Below are 23,619 nucleotides of genomic sequence, written 5' to 3' on the forward strand. Positions count from 1 at the left end.
TGGGATGTGCCCCTCCAAGTGTGGGTCCTTGACTGCATGCAGGAAAGAAGTCAAGAGCAAGCCACAGCTGAGTAAAGGTAGATTTATTCAGAGATACATACTCCTTACACAGAGTGCAGGCTGTTACAGAAGGCAAGAGAAAGGCCACAACGTGTAGGGGTTGGGTGCTTAGTTTAAAGTAAAAGTAGTTACTCCATAGACAGAGTGCGGGCCGTCTCACTCAGAAGGGAGATGGCCAGGAGGTGTGGGGGTTGTTAGTTTTCATGGGCCTGGTAACTTCATATACTAACAAGTGGGAGGATTATTCCAACTACTTTGGGGAATGGGTGGCAATTCCCAGGAATTGGGCCACTGCCCACTTTTGGACCTTTTACGGGCAGCCTCGGAACTGTCATGGCACCTGTGGGAGTGTCATTCACCATGTTAGTAAATTACAAAGAGTGTATAATGACGCTCAAGGTCTACTAGAAGTCAAATCTCCCTCCATCCTGGGCCTCAAGCCCTACTGGGAGTTGAATTTGTCTCCATCTTGGTGTTAATTGCTGTGTCATTCTTTGAATGGCCGTGCCCTGTCCCCTTCTTTCCTGTCTCAGTAACAAACCCTACTGAGTCAGACTTAGGGGGAGAAGGGCCCCAAGGAGCAGACTAGCCGGTGGCGACTTTTAAAATGAAAGAAAAGCAAAATGTCCCTATCTGTGGAGAGGAGAGAAATGAGAGCTGTACAGGACTGTTGTATCCAGAACTTGACTGATGAGCCTGGAGGCTGAGTAACCAAAGGGGTTCCTAGTGCTTCCAGAACTCTGTTCTCAGGTTGAAACTAAGCAAGTTCCCGTGGGGCCCTCCTGGGTACAAAAGCCTTGCTGTGTCTCCCGTTATCTTGTTTGTAGGAAAGAGGCTTCAGCCTCCTAGACCTTCTCTGAGTTCCAAACTGTAGATTCAGTTACTAATTAGGGGAGTGAGGGAATGCAGAAACAAAGGAAAAGCAGTAATAAAACAGAGTCCTAGTTCCTCCTCAAAAGATATACATAATAATCTGATACAGATCTTTGAGCCGTTCTCTGGGAACTAAGGCTCCCAACCAGGTGGAAGTTAGTAACTAGCTGCTGAGAGCCCAGACTGGCCAGAACCAGAAGGTTGAAGACTGAGATTCCTGGAACACCAACCACCCAGTTACGTCACCACCAACCAATCAGAAGAAAGCCCTACACCCAGCAGCCCTCACCCCAAATGTTGCCTTTAAAAACTCCTCCCTGAAAGCCATCAGAGTGTTTTGAGTCTTTTGAGCATGAGCGGTCTGTTCTCCTTGCTTGGCCCTGTGATAAACCTGTCTCTGCTCCAAACTCCATTTTAGTTTGTTCACTGTGCGCCAGGCACACAAACTTGGGTTCTACAAGATGGGAATGACAGTACCTGCTTCAGAAGCCTTTTTATTGTGAGGACTATCGCACAAACACCAGCTTTTGCAGAGCTGTGGTATGGTAAACGTGTCAAGTGTTAGACAATTTGAAGATTCAACACAGAGTGAGTGAAGCATAACACTAGGGTTTGGTTTTGGATGCATATCTGGGCCAATCAGGTTATCAATTTACTTTTCAGAAAACAGCATCACAGAACAGTTTAAAAGATACTATCTAGTTTTATTTTCAATATCCTCCACTTCCTCCCCCCATACCCTCCAAATTTCACTTTTCATAAAGGGCTGATACAATCAGATACTAAGACCTCAATTTACTTTAGATTCTTAGTTTTAACAACAAAATGTAGGGGAGGAAAAATAATTTTCCCTCTACCTTATTAGTTCTTGTCTGAAATCCCTTGTAATAGATGAACAAAAGAAAAACAAGCCACGTTAAGACGAATACCTCAGTAAATGGAGTAACTCCAAAAGCCACCACCTTAAATACCACCTTCAACTAAAAACAAAAGAAAGCTGAAGGGGAAATGGAGGTTTTGCACAGGTGTCAGTGCCTTCTCCATTGAGATTCTCTTGCAAGTTAATCAACCTTCTCTTCCAGGTACAGAGAGGGAGACACAAATGTAAATTTTCCTTACAAAAGGGTAACCTCTACTCCGTTTTCAGAGCTTCTGAGCCTGCTCTTTCTCAAAAATAATCAGTTTAAAATACTCCTTATACCAAAGAGGCATATTTTGGGGTGGTATATTCTGCTACCTTTCAAAAATAAAATTTTCTGTTTTTACATAACAAAATAAAACTTGCCCAATCTGATTAACCCTCGTCATCCCGGCTAGAATTCTTTCCTTCCTTTTCATTCTCTGCACCACCCCAATCCCTCCCTGTTTTCCCAAGTCTTTGCTCTTCCTTTAAGACTTCAGAATCCAGTCCTGTCCTTTTTTCTCTATCCCATTCTTTAGACAATGAAGCATGAAGAGTGTTCTTTGAGTTTAAACCTTTCATATTTGTATGCTTCCCCCAATTCAATTATTTCATTAAAAGTCCCTCAAACGCTTAAGTGCCTTCACCTAAGCACTTGTGTCAGGGGGGAAAATGCTATAGAATCCCTTTTCCTTATCACCAGATTCTCCCTTCCTGACTGAACTGCTTTCACCCAAACAGCTACTGAAAACAAAGCACTTGGCAGACGCCGCTGGCAACCCGATCTCCAGGGCCCGCGCCGGACTCCGCCCGCCGCGAGTGGGGCCGGGTGCTTCCGACCCCGCGGCTCCGCGGTGAGACCCGCGAGCGCCAGGGGTCCCCGGATGCGCCGGGCAGAAGGGCGGCCCCCGGGGAGCCGCAGCGAGAGAATCTGGACGCCGCCCGCTCTTGCAGATCTTGGGGCGGGCTTCGCGGGCCCGGCGAACTGACCCGCGGGCGCGCCGACCGCCGGCCACGAAGCGACTGCCACGTCAGGGCAACTTCACAAAACCCAGGCGAGGGCGGGTGACGCAGGCCAGGCGGCCGCGGCGGGCTTGGGCTCGCGGCCAGACGAGGAGGGTGACCTGCAGCCCGGGCCCCCGCTTCAGCGACACCCCGGCCGGCGCCGGCGCCTGCCCAGCCCTCAGGGAGGCGGGGGAGAAGCGGAGGAGGCGGCGCCACCGCGAAGCCTGCGCCTCACCCGCAGCCTCCCGTCCCTCCCGCAATCCCAGCCAGGGCTGGGCGGTTTCCGCGGAGGCTCCTCTGCCGGGCTCGGTCGGCCCGAGCTGCGGTCAGACCCGGGCGGCGGCGGCGCGGAAAGGAGGCGGCGGCGGGCCGGGAGGCCGGAGCCGGGCCAGCGACCCGCCATGGAGACCCGCTACAACCTGAAGAGTCCGGGTGAGCGGGGCTGCGAGCGGGGGGCGGCGCTGCACCGGGACAGGGAGGGAGGAGTGGCTCGGACCTCGGGGCCCGCGCCGCGGTCCGCTCGCGTCCGCCGCCACTTGCGGCTGCGCTCCCGGTTTCGCGCTCTACGCGAGACCGCCGCCTGCCGAGGTGGTGCAGGCCGCGGGGCAGGGCGGCGGGCCGGGCACCGGCTGCCAAAGCTGGGAACTGGCCGTCGTCCCGCCGCACCCCGACTGCCCTTTCCTCCTTTTCGTCGCGTAGAGCTGGGTTTTCAACGCCTCCCGAGAACAGGTGTAGTGATGTCGGTGGGTAATAGTTAACAGCCCCTCGCCTTACCTGCGCCCTGGACACGGTCGTTAGCCCTACCCCGTCGCCGCCACCGGACTTTTAGAAGCTGTTTGACCTACTGGCATCTGACGATTTAGTTGTGTAAATGTCCGGTTTGTAGCATTTGCGGCGTACGGAATTACAAACACAAAGGAAATGTTCCGGACTAAGCCATTTAATCAAAAAGCTGAGAAAACTAGTTGAGCCGTATACTTTAGAGCTAACCGTGAGTTTTGCTATACTGACTAATGTGGTGTATTATCTGTGATCAATCATAGAGACTTCTTTTCCTATATTTAGTGCCCCTGCTTCATGCACAGAAGCAGCCGAACAGTCTTAGCCTCAAATTCTTTTCTGGTGTATTTAAGGGTGCAAGGAAATAATCAGCTCTCTCAGATTAAGGCAAGCTTGAAACAAATCATTGGGTTCTACAAATGGTATTTATCTGTACCTTGATAAATTTGTTAGGAGGGAGAAATCCCACTTTTCTGCTCTAAGAGGTGGTCCTAGGATGTTAGTAATGGTTTGGCCAACTCTTGCAGCTGCTGCTTTTTTTTTTTTTTTTATTTCCAAAGAAGCAACTTCTCATTAAGAATCAGTAAGATTAGCATGCTCATGGAAAGAATTGATGTTGTGAATCCTTGATTTTTAAATAACTTAAAAATATGCAAAGATTCCAGGAAAGCCTGAGGGTACTGATTGAACAGAGCTGTGTTAACTTGAGTGCTCTCAGGCTAAGAAACATTCTAGGTAACCAAGTGTTGTACAATCTGTCATAACATTTGAGAGGCCACAGACTCTTTTAAAAATGTGATGAAGCCTGTGGACTCTCCAAGAAATACATTTATATGATTCCGTTTCAGTGGATTTATGACCCCTGCCCCCAGCTCATCTCCTACAGAACACCTGGAGGGTGAAAAGGGAGATCAAAGGAAGAGAGGAAAAGAAAAGCTTGATTTTAAGGTGGTTAGATGGTCAGATGATTAAATTGTTAAGATTGTGCTAGATTTTAATAAATCTGTGTAGGTAAAAATGTAGAATGACTGCTTGTCACATGATACCAAGTTCCTTAGTGGAATATTCAGAGAATAAATGAAAATTTGAGTAACAGTGCAGTTTGGAATGGAGGATTGGTAGGTCCCAAGAGATTGTTGTCAGAGGACATTGCTCAGTTTTGATAAGTTATCATACCTGAGATTGTGATACGTATTTAAAAATGCTGCAGAATTTTGTACGTTTCTAGATTCAATGACCTGCTGACAGCTGGCTAAGCTTTGGTAGACGTGCTTCTAGCTATGTAATAAATTGCTTCCTCCTTTTGGTTTCATTTCCTCTAAGGGAGTGTTGCTATTCTGAAAAAGAATTTTTTAAAACCTTTTTTGGTTATTATGCAGATCATTTGGAGTTCATGAAGAAGGTGAATGAGATGAGATATGGGACTTTTTCAGAGTGCTAGGAGGCATAGTGAAAACGTTTCCTTCGTTTTATTCTCAGTCTTGCATTTCTAGAGTAATGCTTGTGTAAAAGGAGGTGGTTAAAAACACTGCGCAATGTAAGAGATAGAACCCTTTTTCTCCTTATCTGATGTGGAGTTGTCTTAGAGGTATGGATGGGAAAATTAAGTTAAGACAATACAAATAACTGGTTAGGGGCCAGTGTGTTAGCAAATGGTTAGTAAGTTTGTCCGTTTTATAGATAGGAAAACATTTCTTTATGATTTTTCTGGAATGGACCTGTGGTTGTGGGCAGACCTCTATGTGGGGGCACCTCCTAAGCCTCTGACTAGTCCATCAGTAGTTGCCTTTGGATCAAGCTCTCTGATCTCCTTTTGAGTCTCTTCCGGCCAAGGTAGTAAGGTCTCAGAGTACAAGTAGGGAGACCTCCTGTGGCAGATTTCTTCAGAAGGGCCTCTGGGCATGTTCAGCAGGTGATTGGCATATGAAGGCTGGGTGCAAAGGCACCCACTGCCTCCTTCAGAAACCTAGGAGTTATCCTATCCATGCCCAAGGCGTCCACTGCCCCTTCATGCTGATCATTCTCAAGCTTTCACGTCTAATTCAGACCCTTCTCCTAGGCTGTAGATACCTGGAACTTACTGGTGATTTAATATGTTTACCCGAATTGCCCACAGATTGAAAACATCTCTCCAAGATATGAAAACACCAAATCAAACTAATCAGTTTTCTCTCCTCCCTCAAACTAATATTTCTTATCCCAGGAATTTATAGCCACTCAGGAACCCATGGGAGTCATCTTTGGTCTCTTGGTCTACTCCTTTACTCCGTCCTCTACCCTGAAGCACACACGCACACACGTGCATTTGTATGTGGGCGCCACTACACACAGTCATACATATATCTAATCAGTTACTATTGTCACGAGATCAGATAAAACAAATTAAAAGCTGATTAGGTCACTCTTCAAACTGAAAAAACTGCAGGAGCTATGGATAAAGTTGAAAGTAAGCTGTTTAGCTTGGTCTACAGGGCAGCACATGATTTGATCCTTGCCTTCCTCCCCGGCCTCATCTCCCACCACTCCTACGCTCCTTTGCATTTTCACCATCTATCCATTTTGCCCAAGTTAATCTCCAGGTGGAGCAGTTCTTCTCACTTCTATGCCGTGGTCCCTGTTGGAACCTCTGCTTGGAATGCCTTCCCATCTGAAATTCCTATTAATCCTTCCAGTTTCTTTAAGGTTCTGCCTTGTCCAGCTCCCCTAGGCAGACTAATAGTCCCTATATTTGTACATACTTGGCCATTATTTATATTGTAATTGTTTTCATGTCTTTCTCACTGCAAGATTTTTGAAGGCTAGAAGCAGGTCTTGGTCATTCTTCTATCTCCATGGCTCAGATGTTCTTTAAATATTTGTTGAATGGATACCTTTGCAGGGTCTTCCTAGGCAGAAACATTAGTCTTTAAATATTTGCTTAAATGCCTTCACTATGGGAGTAGGAAGGGGCGGCTGGGGAGCATGACAGTGGATTCACATCCTCCAATATACCTGTCTCCTGCATTTTACTGATGCTTTGGAGATTGATAATATCAAGATACTTGCTTTCCAAGAGAAACAGATGCATGAGACAGTGACCTGTAAAAGATCCTTTTAGCTGGAGCTTTGTCTCCAAAGTCCAGTGAGCTACCTGAGCATGTGAAGAATGCTAATGTGGAGGCCCATGGAGCCTAGAGCTGGGATCCAGAGTGATCATGTGGCCTCCATGAAAAGGAAGAATGGGAGTAGGAGTGCAGGCGCTCCCCACCCTCCTTCCCTTCCCTGGCACACTTATCTTACCGTGGTTGGAGAGTTCCATTGTAACCTTGCAGAGATAAGAGAAGAGCTGGAGTGGAAAAAGTTTCTCACTAGCCCTGTGGTAGCAAGAAATGGAGTAGCAGGAGGGGCAGACTGTGCTCTAGCCCTAGGTCCAGGCAGTACTTTGAATCTTGACTATTCCATAACAGTGATATTTCTTTCTGGGAACCAGAGAGCTATGCCATGTGGCCAACTTCATATGCTCAAGGCCTGGTTTTGAATCAGGGAGAATCACTGAAAGGGCCTTATATCCCAGTCCATTTCTGACCTGGGTGGCATTGTGTCCCAATGGAAGCTGAGATAATAACTCTATTATAGCATCAGTGTGCCTGTCGCTGTGATTTTTAAACCCCCTTGAGTAATGCTCAGCTGTTTGGATATAGACTCCAAATAAGAAGATAATTGGGTTGGGTCAGCCAGAATTGAATTTTATTAGGGAAGTGTGAAAGAGGAACTCCCAAGAGCCAAGAGTGTGGATAAAGAGGGAAGTTAATATAGGTATAGGTAGAGGTGGGGTGAAGAAAGTTATGGCGTCAGTGGATTGGAGGTTTAAATTAAGCGAAGAATCATTTCAAAAAGGATTAGGACTGTGGAGATTTCAGTGACCTCAGGGGACAGTGCCATTAAGTTAACGCAAGATAGTGAGTAGAAAGTCCCAAGAGACTGAGGATATAAGGAGTTCATGAGCACAAATTCCAGAGGGCACGTTTTTGTTAATATAGATATTTTATCAAGGTCGAGTTGGACTGCCTGTGTTGGAATCCTAGCTCTGCCATTTACCAGCTGTGTGACCTTGGATATGCTATATAATCTCTCCATGTCTCAGTTTCTTCATCTGGAAAATGGGAGTAAAAATAGCACCTATCTCATAGAGTTGCTTTGAGGATTACATGAACTAATAATTTGAGTGCTACCATATAGGAAATGTATATAAGTACTTACTAAATAAAAACACTGTCTTTATGAGACTTCCCTATATGTTTAATTTAATATGTAACTCTTCTAATGCCTAGCTACCATTTCCTCCCCTCCATTATTACTATTATCCTATAATTAAATCATATGCTTTGTTGAACTAGTCCTCTATACGTTTTGTTGAAGTAGAAACTTTTTCATTAGGTTTGTAAATCTGTGCTGTAAATCACTTGGAAAAGCATATTTTAAATGAATCTATCTTATGAATTTTATTTTAGCTGTTAAACGTTTAATGAAAGAAGCAGCAGAATTGAAAGATCCAACAGATCATTACCATGCACAGCCTTTAGAGGTCAGTCTCTATCTCTGTCTTCTACATATGGAATTTTAATTCTTAACTATTTTAAAGAAGTTCCTTAAAATTGTTTTTGCACTGCTTTGAGTCATTACAGATGTGTTTGATATGGTTTATTGATGTATTTTATTCCCTATATTTCCTGAATAATTCTATTAGGCACTCAGATCAGATAGTTTAGAAGAAACACATTTCTGATCTCTATAAAATGGGCCTCAGATACTAAATTTGTTTTAGGTCTTAAGTATGAGTGAGGAAAAGTGGAAGGAACCCCAGACTACAGTTTGGAAGACTTAGCCCTTCGAGGGGTCTCTACAGCTCGTCTCTGGGCTTTTGGTACAAACATCTCTGCCTCTCTTCATTCAGTCTTCTCATCTGTGAAAGGAAGTTAGTTAAATGTGCCCAGTCTGGCTTTCTCGGTAATAGAATAAAATATAGTAATTTGTGTGCAAATATTGTAAATGATGAACTACTGGGAACTGTAAGATGATGTTAACAGTGTATGTGTTAATATTACTGACCACTTACTAATAAGCTTTTAGGCATCTAGGAGGGATAGTTTTAAAAGTTTGTTAAAATAATCCAAATTTATAGTAAATTATTTGATTATATAAATAGTAATTATCACTAATTGAGATTCAAGGATTAGTTTCCAGTTTAATTAAATCTGTAATCTGTTCTAAGATTAAGTGACTTTCAATAATGTTATTCATTTATTTTGTCCCCATCAAAAAACAATCAAGTGTGACGTCGAAATAAATAGTTTCAGACATGCAAGAACACAGATTTTCTTCCTTATAGCCCATTCAGAGGAAGATAGTTGACAATAAACTACAACAAAATAATGCAAAAACCAACTAACCAAACAAACCAAAAAACACAGAGGAAGACTGAGATTCCAGTAAACCCAGAAGACACTCAAGAATTTTGGAATGTGTCAAGAAAGCAATTAGTCTAGATTAAAACTTCAGGGCTCCAAAAGAGATTTTTCAGAGAAAATAAATGGAACTAATGTAATAGGAAATACATAAATCTATAATCTTATTTATTACTATATAACAACCCTCAGACATTTTAAAATACATTTGTTTAAAAAAGATTTTAGCCCTTATGGGACATGAAAGCTAGATTAAATAGTTTTTTTGGGGGGTGGAGGGAGGTAATTAGGTCTATTTATTTACTTATTTTTAGAGGAGGTACCGGGATTGAACCCAGAACCTTATTCATGCTAAGCATGTGCCCTACCACTTGAGCTATACCTTCCTCCCTAAATAGCTTTTATTTATAACTTTTATACGTGAGGCATTTGGTGCATTAGAAACTGTTCTAGCAATAATATAAAATGTGAATTTTTCTCACCGAATATTTCTAATACTCACTGATAAAAATGATCCAGATTTTTAATGTTACTGATTTTTGCTGGTTATTATTTTTGTTCAGGATAACCTTTTTGAATGGCACTTCACAGTTAGAGGGCCCCCAGATTCTGATTTTGATGGAGGAGTGTATCATGGACGAATAGTACTACCACCAGAGTATCCCATGAAACCACCAAGCATTATTCTCCTAACGGTAAGAATTCTTGGCTTTTTCGAATGCTTCTGGTTTAACTCTTCATGGTGGCTGTAAAGTATAGTCTGCAGACTCATTTTCGTTAAGAAATAAAGTGAAAAAGAAAGAAATAAAGTGGACCATTATTATTATTTTGTCTTTAGAGACCAGACCTTGGACTATATTTTTTTCTGGAAAAAAAAATTTCTAGGAAGTTGAAGCATCTGAGAAGTACTAGTGATGCTAATTGCCATAGTGTGGTTGTTAGGATTCAATGAATTAATGCACACAATATGCTAGGCACAGTGCCTGGCATGTGGTGAGTACACAGTAAAGGGGAGTTACTGTTATTGTACCTCTTAATCACATCATCTTCTTCAGCTTCTCACCTTTCTTATGCTCTCTGCTCTTCAACTTCCTCATCTTTGCCTATAGCTCTTAGAATAAGAACTGACACAGAGTCCTTAATAAATGTTAGCTGCGTTATTACTGTTTATATTTCAGAATTTCTCTCCATCTTCACATATTTTATCTCCATGTGAAGGAAAACTATTGACCCAGTTTTCTCTTATCTTTCCTGGGATATTATTCCATCAGTAAATTCTTCTCCTACTTGTTAAGCTTTCCTTTCCTTTCATTTATGTGTTTATAATTATCCTGTAACCTTGCAAGAAGCAAAAAACAAAACACAAAAACCTTTCTGTAGCTCTGCTACCACTTTGAGCTTCTGTCCCATTTTTCTCTTTGGTCACCTTCAGGACATCCTTATTCTGGTTTAACCTCTTGCATTCTGGTTCCCACACATAGCACCCTGCTGAAACATGCTTACTTCACCAATCTCAGAAGCCAGTTTGAGAAATCCCACTCCCTCTTCTCAGTCTTCATCCTATTCACCTAAGTTAAACATCTGACACATGAGGTAGCAAATGGTGAAGATAAAGGTATCCATCATTACCAAGTTAAGGTTACTTTTGTATATAGTGTTTGGTGCAGTGGAAAGAGCACTAGTTTTGGAACCAATAAACCTTGATTCTGGCCAGTGCTGTTTCCATTACACCACAGGCAGGTTACATAATCCCTTTGAAATTCAGTTTTCTCATTTGTCAAAAGGGATGTGTGTGGTGTGGTAAACATAATTACACCATACAGTTCCTGGTACATAGAGCTGCTTAATAAACACTAGGTGCTGTTGAGAGTTGTGAATGCTGGCGGCGGGTCTGGAGCTGGAGGCCCTGGAGAGGCCCTGCAGGGTTAGGGATCTCTTCTTTTAGTTGTTAAATAATGGGGAGAGCTGAGTGGTCTGAAGCGGGGGCTGGCGCATGGGGAGACTGGTGGGGGAAGTTGGGGCAACAGCTGTTCACCAATGGTGCGGTCATATACATTGATTTTTAGTATTTGCTCTTTCTGGTTCACTTCCTCTCCTTTGAAAGTCTTCTCAAACCTTCATTCAGCAAATATTTATTAAACACATATCACACACCCTGTGGGTGTGGCAGAGAAGTCAAATTCTTAGCCCATGTGGAGCTTATATTCTAACTTCCTACTTCTTCTTCCTTACCTTTCCCCTAAGTATGAATATATTCTGTAAGTTCAGATTACAGCTGTTCTCTCTTATTTCTATGAAATGGTTTCAACGATCACCTTTGTGAAGTCAGGTACCAAAAATGTATTATCTTCTTCTAACATCAGCATGTCTAAATTTCTACCTGCCTACTGGATATCATCAGTAGCTCTTCTACCAAGACAAAATTGAAATCATTCTTTCTCATCTTTCACTTCTGTGTTCCTATATGAAATTCCATCATCCTTCTGAGAATCACTCTCATCTCAGAGCCTTCCTCTCCAAATCTAGTTGGGGACACTAGGTACTTAGGTTTTATCCACGTTTCTGCGTGTCTCCTCTTTTAGATCCTTCCCAGAGCCTAGGACCGTACTAGGCACAGAGGCAGATATCAGGACATCTTTATAGATCAATAGATTTCAGTTGTGCAACTCAGTTTTTAAAAGGTGCTACAACTTCTAAAAACAGCTTTTATATTCATTCAGAATCCAACAAATATATTTGTAGAGTATCTATAAGAGGACAAAAATCTGTGTCCTCTTGGAGATTCCATTCTTTTAAAGTTCACTAAAAACTATCTTTAAAAGTTATTTATATATAAAATATATTTATATTTATAATGTGTAAAACAGTAAACACGCACATATAAAATTTCTAAAATACCTTATTTATTCCTAAGGCAAATGGACGATTTGAAGTAGGCAAGAAAATCTGTTTGAGCATCTCAGGACATCATCCTGAAACTTGGCAGCCTTCATGGAGTAGTGAGTATTTAAAGTGAATATAAATCGTACGTAACTTTAGTCAGTTCATAGTCATAAAGTATAAGACTCTCTTGAGATTGAAGCTGTTTTGGACAAGTAATTTGATATCACTGAATAAATAAATAATAAATATGCTTTTCCTTATCTAGATTTTTGCATCATTTTAATACATATACCCCTACATGTACCTCTTCAGTGAAACCCTATGAGTCTTTTTTCTTTCTCTTTCCAGAGTAAACCCAGTTCTTTACAAAGCAGCTTAGATTGATGTTTACTTTTTATTTCAGTAAGAACAGCATTATTAGCCATCATTGGGTTTATGCCAACAAAAGGAGAGGGAGCCATAGGTTCTCTAGATTACACACCTGAGGAAAGAAGAGCGCTTGCCAAAAAGTAAGTTTTGCATTTCATTATTTGTTAAGATCTGAATACTGTTCTGGATAATGGCTATCAGGAGATGGGCTCTGTCTCTTTGTGACTTACCTTGTCTCTACAGATCTAGTCTTAGTTTTGCTGTCTTAGAAATTCGGTTGATCAATTTTTCCAAGGGCAACCAGACTATGAAGAATTGATTTTGTGCTATCTAGTTTTAAAAAGTAGTTGATGGTATCAACCTACAGTGGGAAGTATCTTCTAGAAAACAGTACTGGTCACTTATCTCCACTTGGGCAGTATTATAGATGGAAAAGAGCCAGAACAATGATACAGATGAAGCTTTCCATGGAAGTTTTAAAAACTCCTTGAAGGCAGGGAGGGAATCCACTTTGTCACCTTTGTGTCTGTAGCATCTGCTTCATAGCAAGTGCTCAATAAATGATCTGGAAGAAACCAAGGGAGATTTTCTTTATCAAATCATAGTTTCCCGTGGTATTGCCTTTTTGACTTTTTCAAGTACCTATCTTCTGTCTGTGTAACCCAGACTTGCCATTAGACTCAGAGTAGTCTCTCCTTTGAGTAGTGCTAAGACTAGTTCTTGATTTTGATCATTGTCCTGTTCTGGACTCTGCTGCCTGCCACCCTTCAGACATATTACATTAATAAATTATAGTTTATCTTACACTAGCACAGCCCAGAATTGGCCCTCCATAGATTTTTGTCGAATCAGATAGGTTTTAGTGTCTGGAAGATTTGATAGGCTCCTTGTTTTATCAACAACTTTTCTTATTCCTAAATTCAGGATATACGTTACTTTCAACTACTTTTCATAAACTATAATATGTACTTTGAATACATAGCATTTGTTTTTATTTCATTTTCTATGTTGACTTTCTATCCAGTTCATGTACAGGTTAAAAAAAACAAAAACTTTTTTTGTTTAGACTTCTCACTGTGTATATTCTAGATTCATAGTCTAGAGGCTTTCTGAAAACATGATTTTGCATTCAACCATGGTAGCATACTATCCTTGTGGATAAACTAATATATTAAAAATAAACTTTCTCCTCTGAGTTTCATCTGGCTGCTCAGTTAAAAGTGAATATATTTTAAGGCAAATAATTTGGATACAACTGATTTTCAAAAGGACATAGACAGCAATGTGCAACTTCTGGTGAGATAAAAAATATTCATCAATAAATACTAAATTAATATAACTTTTTTATTGAAGTATAGTTGATTCTAAATTAGTACAACTTTACATGTATTTTGTTTACATGAATTTATAAATAATATGATCTTCAAGGTCTCAGTCTTTTTTTATGTTGAACTAGATGTATGACAAAATAAATAGGTTTTTAAGAAGTTCAGCAATATAACAATATATATTTTTACACATTATACATATTTACTTCCAGTCATACAGAGGAGAAAATGAAAACAGAAAAACAAATCAGTCTTAGGAAATAATCTAGCTAACAGGCTAATCTTGAACCTCTACTTACTATAAATGATAATGATAGATTGCAGTGTCTTTGGATTTCACACGCGTTCTCTATCTTTCAAGTTGTACTACTACTTATTATAAATGATGATGATAACTACTACTGTTTAGATGAGTAGGGTTTGTGAGATTTTTCCCTGGAAATAACCTGTAAATTATATTTTAAATTGGCTTCTTTCTTTCTGTTTTATATGTTTCTGCTGAAGATGACCTGAGCTTTGAAATGGACTTTTTTTCCACAGACTTAACGTAGGCTTATTTTGTGTGATCTTAAGGACAATGCAGTTAGACAGTTTGTATGTTTTGTTTCATAGATCTAAAGCTTATTTATCTTTAGATAGTATATTGGGGAAAAAATGAATTCTAAGCTCTGGATTTTTTTTTTAATTTTAGATTTTTTAAATTGAGATATAAGTGACATGGATTTTTTTTTAAACCAACCTAACTTGTGTATTTGTCTCAGAACTATAATTGTTACCAAAATGTTCTAATTTACGTGTAGATGAATATGATATATAGTTGTCCAGTGTTCTTTTCTTTTAAATTTAATCATTCAGTATTTGAGTGTCTTGAATTAACTTTCAAGTATTTGGTTTATACCCATCGAAAAAAAAATTATTTCCAACCAGATCACAAGATTTCTGTTGTGACGGATGTGGCTTTGCCATGAAGGATGTCCTGTTGCCTTTAAAATCTGGAAGCGATTCAAGCCAGGCTGACCAAGAAGCCAAGGAACTGGCTAGACAAATCAGTTTTAAGGTACTCTAAATTTATAGATAAATTCTAATTATGTAGACCTTTTATTTATTGCCAACTTCTGGATGGAAAGTAAAGCAATATAGTCCTGTTGCACTGAGGTTTTTATAAATAATTTTTTTTTATTACAAACTAATAATATATATTCATAGAAGAAGCACTATATCCTAGCAGTGTTTAGAAGCTCAGACTCTGGTGTACAACGCCAGGTCAGAGCTCAGCTTTGCTGCTTGTTAGTAGTAGGACACCAGACGTTACTTACACTGTACCTTTTCCTCATCTGTAAATAATAATGCTACTTAACCTGTAGGATTCTTAGGAGGATTGAGTTAGTAATACTCACTTAAATGTATTGCATTTAGAACTGTCCCTGGTGCTTAATAAATTTGAACTATTAGTTTAATTATTTGCTAATTTTACTACATTCTTTTGTTATGTATATGGAGGGAAGTGATGGGGATTATAAATTCAATTTGAGTAAAGTTTAAGATCATATATTTTAGGATAAAGAGCCTTTAACTTAAGATAGCCAAAGCACTGATATTATATATTTGCTATAAAGAGAATTATAGGAGTTTTATTTTTCTGATATTAAAAGTGACTTTATAAAGACTTGTTTCCATTAAAAAAAATTAACTATTATTGTAGAAAACATAGATAAGCAATAGGAAGAAAACAACAATCATACATAATCCCATCCCCAAGAAATAGCTGCTGTTAATATTTTGTTGTTGTTGTTTTAATGGAGGTACTGGGGATTGAACCCAGAACCTTGTACATGCAAAGCGTGTGCTCTACCACTGAGCTACACCCTCCCCTATGCTGTTAATATTTTGATATATCTCTCATATCCTTTTGTTCTGCATGTTTTACCCAAACATATGATTACTTCTGGAATTTAATTAGCTCCATAAAAAAGTGTCAACTTGCATTAGACGATATGCCGCCTCCTCCCTTTTCTCCACCTCCCTACATCCTGAATATCCTTCCATTTCCAGTTCTTGGGAGAAATTTTTCCTTCTATTTTATTGTGGTTCCTGGAAGAGGAGCTGCTGAATATGTTGGTTATTTTCTTCTGAGGATTCCTATTGTACTTAACATTACTTCTCTGAAAATCTTAGGTAGGGTCAGATGTCTTTTGTACATCAGAATTTCAGATATCAGAAAATATTGACCCTATACTAATCCCTGTAGTGGGACCTGGAGCAGCACCCCATAATCAAATCTGTTACTATTTCATCAACAAACCTGGGAATATTTACAGTAATGTTCAATAAAGACTATTAATAGCCTCACATATCAGACTTTGCCTGAAAATTACAAGTTTTTAGAGCTCTTTGGAGTGGGTTGTGAACCACGGGTGTTAGTTTTGTCCCCTCGCCAAGTACCAGCTCCCTGAGAATATGTATTGTCTACTCCTCTCCCTAAAGTACCTAGCACAGCTTTAGACACATGAGTAATCAGTACTTAACTGATTGATAGTTGATATTAAAGTAGCAATTAAAATAAATCCAAGAGAGGACTTAGTAGGTTATGGGTTATTCTGTACATCTCCTCTTGTAACACTGCTCCTGGGTGTATCTTTTTTATATAGGCAGAAGTCAGTTCATCTGGAAAGACTATCGCTGAGTCGGACGTAAACCACTCTTTTTCCCTAAATGATTTACAGGATGATATACCTACAACATTCCAGGGTGCTACAGCAAGTACATCGGTATGGGTCTTGTCTTTTACATCTATATCTGTATCTGTGCCGTTGTCATTATTTGCAATAGAAGAGGAGATCTCGTGATGAAATATCTAAGTATCTTGGTTCTCCTAACAGTTGGATTCTAGCCTACCTCTCTCGCTAATGAATTATAGTGTCTTAAGCAAGGTATTCATATTTTCTGAGCCTTCTTTTTTGTTAAATGAGGCTGACTAAATAAATTTTATGTTCTGTTGTCCTTGCAGAATTCTATGACTTTTCTAAAAAAGTTAGTTTCAATATAGTGCTAGACTCTGAATAATATAAAATATACATACATTAGCTACTTTCTAAATAGGCACTCTGTCTTTGGCAGGTTAGTTAAGCTGCATTAAGGCACTGACCTAAAAGGCCTGGAATCAAAGATTTGCCTTAGACCATCTCTGTGCAATACAGTAGCACAAGCCACATGTGGCTATCTAAATTTATATTGAAATTATTCATAATTAAACTAAATTAAACATTCAATTCCTTAGTCATACTGGCCACATTTTAAGTAATCAATAGCCACATGTGGCTAGTGGCTACCATTTTGGACAGCATAGATACCAGACATTATCATCATCTCAAAAACTTCTGTTGGACAATGCTCCATTGTACGTTGTGTCTAATAAATTTTGAATGAAAGATTACATGGGTGCTGTGGGTCTTGTTAGTTGTGCCCTGACCTGTTGTTTAAACGCTGGTGGGCCTTGGTTGTTGGAGAGACTGATTAAGAAAATGTGACTGGATTGTTGCTAAATCATTAGGATTATGATTATGAGGGAAAACATTGACTTTCCTTTCTATGTATAAGTCACGAACTGTCTTTTTCATAACAGATAGTTTGGTTGAGTAGCTATATCTCCCTCCCCCCACTCAACACCCCAGGGAGGCCTTCTAGTTTGTAGAAGATTTTAAAGGGTCAGGAAAATGGAAATAGAGGCTGGGCAAATACAGATTTGCTTTTTACTCACGAATAACTCATTAAAAAGTTGGACTGAGTAGTCCTTTTTCATGCAGAGAGTGAGATGGGCAGAAAGAAGTAAGTTGAAGAAAGCAGGGGACGGGGTGCTCTAAAGGAAGTTCTTGGAGGACTGGAGAGGGAGGTATAAGAAAAAAGTGTATGTTAAGAGTTAAATCATTTTCATGTGTTCCCCATGTAATTTTATGAATTATAGAGGGATATATTGAATTAATTTTAGTCAGTATATGTTTTAGCTTGAAATATTAAAAGCATATTTAGATTACTTTTCAAATTCTTTTTGTTTTAGAATTCTAATTGGTTTTTATATCATAAGTAGTTTTTAAAAAGTAGAACCATCCTGTTAAAGAGGAGGGTAGTAATCTTCTTTCACCTGTAAGGATAGTCTCCTAATATTTGTGATGTATTTAAATCTGTCTTCAGTCCCTTTTAAATCTATGTCAAGTTCTCTGTTGCATATTCCAGTTAAACTTACTCCAGTTGTAATTTAGCTTATAATTAGTTATTTATTATCTGTCTCACTTCCCAGAATGTAAGTTCCATGAGGATCAGCACGCTCTTTGTCCTGCACTGTCTCCTCAGTGCCTGACATAGTGCCTTGTTTATAATAGATAGTCAGTTTACATTTGTTGGTTGAATAAATGAATCTTAGGATTGGCACTATTAAAAAATACTAGGAATACAGGCAAAGAAATCAAGGAGTTTAGTAAGTTACATTGCACAAACAGTAGTTTTGTTATTACAATAGTCTTTTCCATTTTGATTTTTTTCTTACTTTTTCTTCCAGTTTTATTGCAATATAGTTGACATACAGCACTGTGTAAGTTTAAGGTGTAGAGCATAATGATCTGGGTTACATAACCACAAAATAATTACCACAAGTTTAGTGAACATCTAATATCTCATAGATACAAATAAAAGAAAAAAGGAAAATATTTCTTCCTTGTGATGAGAACTCTTAGGATTTACTCTCTTAACAACTTTCATTTATAACAAACACGGTGTTAATTATATTAAGCTTATTGTACATTACATCTCTAGTACTTATTTACCTTATAACTGGAGGTTTGTACCTTTTGGCCACCTTCATCCAGTTCCCCTCCCTCCACCGCACTGCCTCTGGTAACCACATATCTGGTCTCTTTTTCTATGAGTTTGTTGTTTGAAGTACAATTGACCTATAACATTATGTTAGTTTCTGGTACAAAACATAGTGATTCGATATTTCTATACATTAGAGAATGATCACCACCCATTTTGATTTTAAAGTACATAAAACAGAATTCTTTTCCGTAGATACAGGTAATTAGTTGATATCAATTCTGATTAAAATACTGACAAGTAATAAGTTGCATAGAATTGCAAGTTAAGCTGTTAATTACATTTATATGTAAATTATCTGAGTATGATTATATAATTTGATCACTATGGAATTAACTAAAACCTGGTTTTGGTTAGAGGTAACTGCTTTATGTGCAAGTGTAGTAAATTCACTAAGATGTTATACGTTAAATCCCAGATCAGCTATGTTTTTTTAGCCTTGAGGGGGCGAGAGATTGCCCAAAGTCTAAATATAGCAGATAACATCAGGCCATCTGTTGCTTTTGATGCAGATTTTTTAGCTGTGTAGAAACTGGAACAATACTGATGGTTGTTTGATGTTCTTCCAGTCTATTAGATTTTTCCTTCTTCCCAGGGATTGAGGTTCTGAATAAACCATTCCATTTTGTATTAAAACACAGACACAAAACTCCCTCAGAGTTGCTTGTTATTCTAGGTTATTAAAGAAAAATTTATATGTATTACAAGGGAATTATCTGTGACTGTGATTTATATATATATACACACACACACATACTTATATACATAATTAAATACAAATGTTACATACTTTTACATTCCCAGAAATGATCTTAATGAAGGAAATCATCTTCATGATCTTAACGAAGGAAATGGAAACTGTTACGACTTAAGTCTTCATTCTGCAGTATGTGTGTTGGACAAGTTTAGGCAAATAGCAAAGATGTAAACATCCTACCACCAAACCTACAGCGGTTTGCAGATGCTGACACCAACTCGATTCTCCATGTGCAGTTCAATATGAACTGCCAAAATTTAGCCCAGCTAGTCCTTCACCTCCAGATAATCCTGGTTCCTCTGGGTCTATAACCTTGGGGTCATACAGTTTTCTCTTGATGTAATTGTTTTAAATAGGAAGCATTTTATAATTTTATAATATCACAGCACTAAATTTTAGTCAGGGATATATCATCCAAAAGGCATTGAAACATAGGATCCTATTTAAAGCAGTATATCTATATAAATATTTCCATTAAGTACACATACTAAAATGTCATCTAAAGTCAATGTTTTCAAGGATTTTTGTTCTAAATATACTAACCATACTAATGAAGGTCTGAAAAGCAGTCCTAAATAAAGTCATGACTTTTTTTGACCTAAATCTAGGGTCTTCAAAGGGATATAGTGATAGTAATATTAGTACATCCTTGTACAGGTGAGGGAATTGAGTCTTAGGTTAAATAGCTTGCTTAGGGTCACACATCTACAAAGGGGTGAAGCCAGCCTAGTGAGGCTAAGGCTCCCTGTTTTAGTCAGGTATGTGGGCAGGGCAGTGTTCTCCCCTCAAGCTCATGGAAAAAACAACATGTATAAAATAAAAGCTTTAAGATAAGTCAATCTCTTGTGCTAATTTCTGGATTGATAATACCATCTTGTTTTTTATTTTCCTTAAAAACGCATTTCCCTATAAGTCTTGAGTGCTTTTGCTCTGTCAGACACTTCTATCTTCTCTGGCAGAACAGTTGGAAGAATGGGAGATTTCAAATGGAATGTTGCTGCTGAACTGGCTACTGTAATTCTGTTCCACTCCATGGGTATGACACCTGTGACACCTAAGACCTCGTAAAATGCATCTGCTTGGTGTATCTGCTCTTCAGTGAGCACACTGTTCCTGCCCTGGAGTTTGGAAGTCCAAGTTCATGCTACTCTAATTCAGTATCAGCACTAACTTTTACTTCTAACTTTCTACCTTTGTATTAGGGGTCACTACATTTGAGTGTTCTAAAGGATAGTTTTAAGAAACTCAGATTATTTAAACCATTTAATGTTGAGGTGATGTCAGATTTAAAATGTAATTTCTTCTGCAGGTAATTTAGATGAGTAGTTTTTCCCCTAATGTTATATTGTTGCCAGGATGTAGCGCATTCTTTTACCTTTGTAAGAAGTAGTTGAATTACATTATTATGTTCTTTTTTCTTCTAAATATTGAAATCTTCTATAATGAAAAGTATTTTAAATCTTTTGTATTTACTCTATTTAAAAAGTTATTCCGAATAAAACATGCATTCTTATTTTTAATTTGAAAGAATGTATACTGATACTATTATAATCAGTATAAAGTTGTGTTCAATACAAGAAAGGCTATTGGGTTATTACAGGTAGAGTTAAAGTGTCTATATAAATGAAGTGAAATTCATATTTTGTAGCGCTTTCTTGTCTATAAACCACATTTACGATTTTGAATCACTTGGTGCCACATCGTGGTAATGCTTTGACCAAGCGTTCATTGAAAGGATAGGAAGCAGTTGACGTCCAGTGCTTTTCAGGTGTGCCAAAGTAGAGGATACATTGGATCTGCTATAACCGCCTCCACTTTCTTCTCAGCACATACCTAGGGAACTCTTGACAATAGGTCATGCTTTACATACATAAAGTAACACAGTTCCAAAACACAGTAAAGGGTTCTTCTAGACTTGTGCTCAGTTCAGTTGACAGGAGTTGTGAGAAAGGATAAGCCTCGTTTGAAAACTGTATCTAATATTTATAACAATATTACTGTGAAAAACATGGTTTGAAATTATTTCCTGTCCTGTGTGATTGTTGATGTAGTTAGATAATATTGGAGGAAGAACACTGTTGAGAGTTGCCCCTTTTTTGCCATTTACAATGGCAGACTGTTAAGTAGAAGGTGGAAATCAAATTGCTTCCCACATTGACTCTCCCAAAAGAAGGGAGGTACCTAGATGCCTCACAGATACTGTTGGAGTTGCAGCTGGAGGAGAGTAGAAAGCCATCTCTGGAGAATATGGATAAACTCTGTCCTTTTCTTATTTGTTGCTGATAAGTTCCTCCTCCACGTGATGAGCACTAGATAAGTTGTGCTGCTGGCTTATTCAGGAGGGTGAGTTATTCATCTCAGCATTCAGAGAATTCTCGGTAGTTCTGCCCTTAGTCATATTTAGTGCTCTGAGATTCTGTGTACTATTGAATAGATAGCCTGTATGTATGTAAGTTTTCTTTGCCAATTTCAAACAAAATTTCTTTAAATTTCATAGTATGGAGTTCAGAACCCCACAACAGCACCCCTTCAGCAACCTGCCCAGCCTGTAGCTAAGAATACCTCCATGAGCCCTCGACAGCGCCGGGCCCAGCAGCAGAGTCAGAGAAGGTCGTCTGTGTCACCAGATGTAATCCAGGCCCAGCAGCCAAGAGACAACCACACTGATCATGGTGGATCCGCTGTATTGATTGTCATCTTGACTTTGGCATTGGCAGCTCTTATATTCCGACGAATATATCTAGCCAATGAGTACATATTTGACTTTGAGTTGTAATACTGTTTTGTGTCTTAAGAGCTGTGACTCAACTGCTTCATTAAACATTCTGCATTGGGTATAATCTAAGAATTGTTTACAAAAAAGATTATTTTGTATTTATCCTTCATTCCTTTTTTGATCCTTATAAATTCAGTATAAATATAGCTAGACATTCAGACTCTGTCTTGCTTAGTTTTAGGGACTGGAAGTCAAAAGTCCCTTGTCTCTACATGACCTGCTTTACAGGGAGATAACTTATTGTTTTTCATGCCTCAGCTTCTTTTTATGTAAATTTATGATACTTTTCTGTATAGCCCTTGAAAAGATGGTGTTTTAAGTTCCATTGAGTATTACTAGTTACTCAATGCCATTTATTGAGTACTCTGCTTCTACTTATGTAGAATGATACAGGGATTAGAGTTGAAAGGGGAAAATAAAACCCCTCAAATAGGTTGCTTAAAATGGATTCATATGAGACATACTGGGATTGCCCAATTTATGGCTGACTTTGTGTCCTAAACATTCTTCAGTGAAAGTAACTATTTCGGTCTAACATTTCCAGGGAAATGAGATTACATCTGTATTATTGGATGTTACTTGAAAAGGGAATGATGCTTTGTAACCACTTTGATATGCTGTTATCCCCTTCTCTACAGTTCACACGCAAGATTTAAAAAAGAAAGAGGGAAAACAGTCCTCCATAGATCTGTGTTTTAAGGAAGGAAGCATCCGAGCCAGGAAGTCACTTGATTTTCTTCCAGGAGTTAAATAGGAGGATCTTAAGATTTGAATGTTTGCTCAGCTTTGAATTGTATATCTTTTGAGATGTATTATATGCCTTGCTTTATAATTATAAATTTAATTATTCCAGGAATGTGCATAATATTGAAATATTTCATGTACCATTTTAATAGAAAACTCAGGGCCCAAGGAACAGTAATAGAAATTAGAAAAGCCTCCCTTAGGATTGTCCACCTAATCAAAGCCCAAGAGGGAATTTTCAGTGCAAAATCAATATATAACTTAGTGCTAGCTAGCTCCACAGACTAGTAGATAATTTTATTATCATAAGTAATGCCTGGTGAGAACATATAATCACAGAGAAATACTGTCTTCAGCATGTTCAGTAGCAGCATTGAGGGCACTCTTGAGAGTACTGTTAATGAAAATTTCATTTTTAAATACAGGCAATCCCCAGCTTTCAAACAGGTTATGCTCTAAAAGTGCATTTGTAAGTTAATTTTTTTTTACAACCCAGTGTTGTAAAATGGTCTTTAGGTTCTAGACAAGGCCACAAAAGTTAGTCCATGATGTATCTTGAATAATTTGGGGGATATTATTTATAAAGTCCTTATGTGGTTTTAACTAACTGAAATTATGGGCAAGACAGAGGCAATTTGTAAAATGATTTTAAAGGCAAATTTAATTTTTACTCCTGCTATGATAGGACTTTGGTTCTGTTAATTATCAGACACAATTTCTATTTTCATTTGATAGCCAGTTTATGTCTGCATCTAAAATAAGAACATATTGTATACTATTAAATAATACCTGGTTTTATTAAATTTTAATAAATTAGCATTTTAAAAGTGTTT

The 23,619-nt window shown here is 38.7% G+C and overlaps 1 protein-coding gene across 1 annotated transcript; it reads left to right on the forward strand.

Moving 5' to 3' along the window:
* The first annotated feature begins 2,836 nt into the window (after positions 1 to 2,836).
* Positions 2,837 to 23,616, forward strand: UBE2J1 (ubiquitin conjugating enzyme E2 J1). The gene is made up of 8 exons (XM_074368636.1): positions 2,837 to 3,271; positions 8,110 to 8,183; positions 9,627 to 9,758; positions 11,978 to 12,062; positions 12,350 to 12,455; positions 14,571 to 14,700; positions 16,292 to 16,411; positions 21,764 to 23,616. The coding sequence occupies exons 1-8, from the start codon at positions 3,241 to 3,243 to the stop codon at positions 22,040 to 22,042; spliced, it is 957 nt and encodes a 318-aa protein (XP_074224737.1). The 5' UTR covers positions 2,837 to 3,240; the 3' UTR covers positions 22,043 to 23,616.
* The last annotated feature ends 3 nt before the right edge of the window (positions 23,617 to 23,619 follow it).

Source organism: Camelus bactrianus, chromosome 8 (genome assembly GCF_048773025.1).
Source record: "Camelus bactrianus isolate YW-2024 breed Bactrian camel chromosome 8, ASM4877302v1, whole genome shotgun sequence".
In the NCBI taxonomy this organism is placed as follows: domain Eukaryota; kingdom Metazoa; phylum Chordata; class Mammalia; order Artiodactyla; family Camelidae; genus Camelus; species Camelus bactrianus.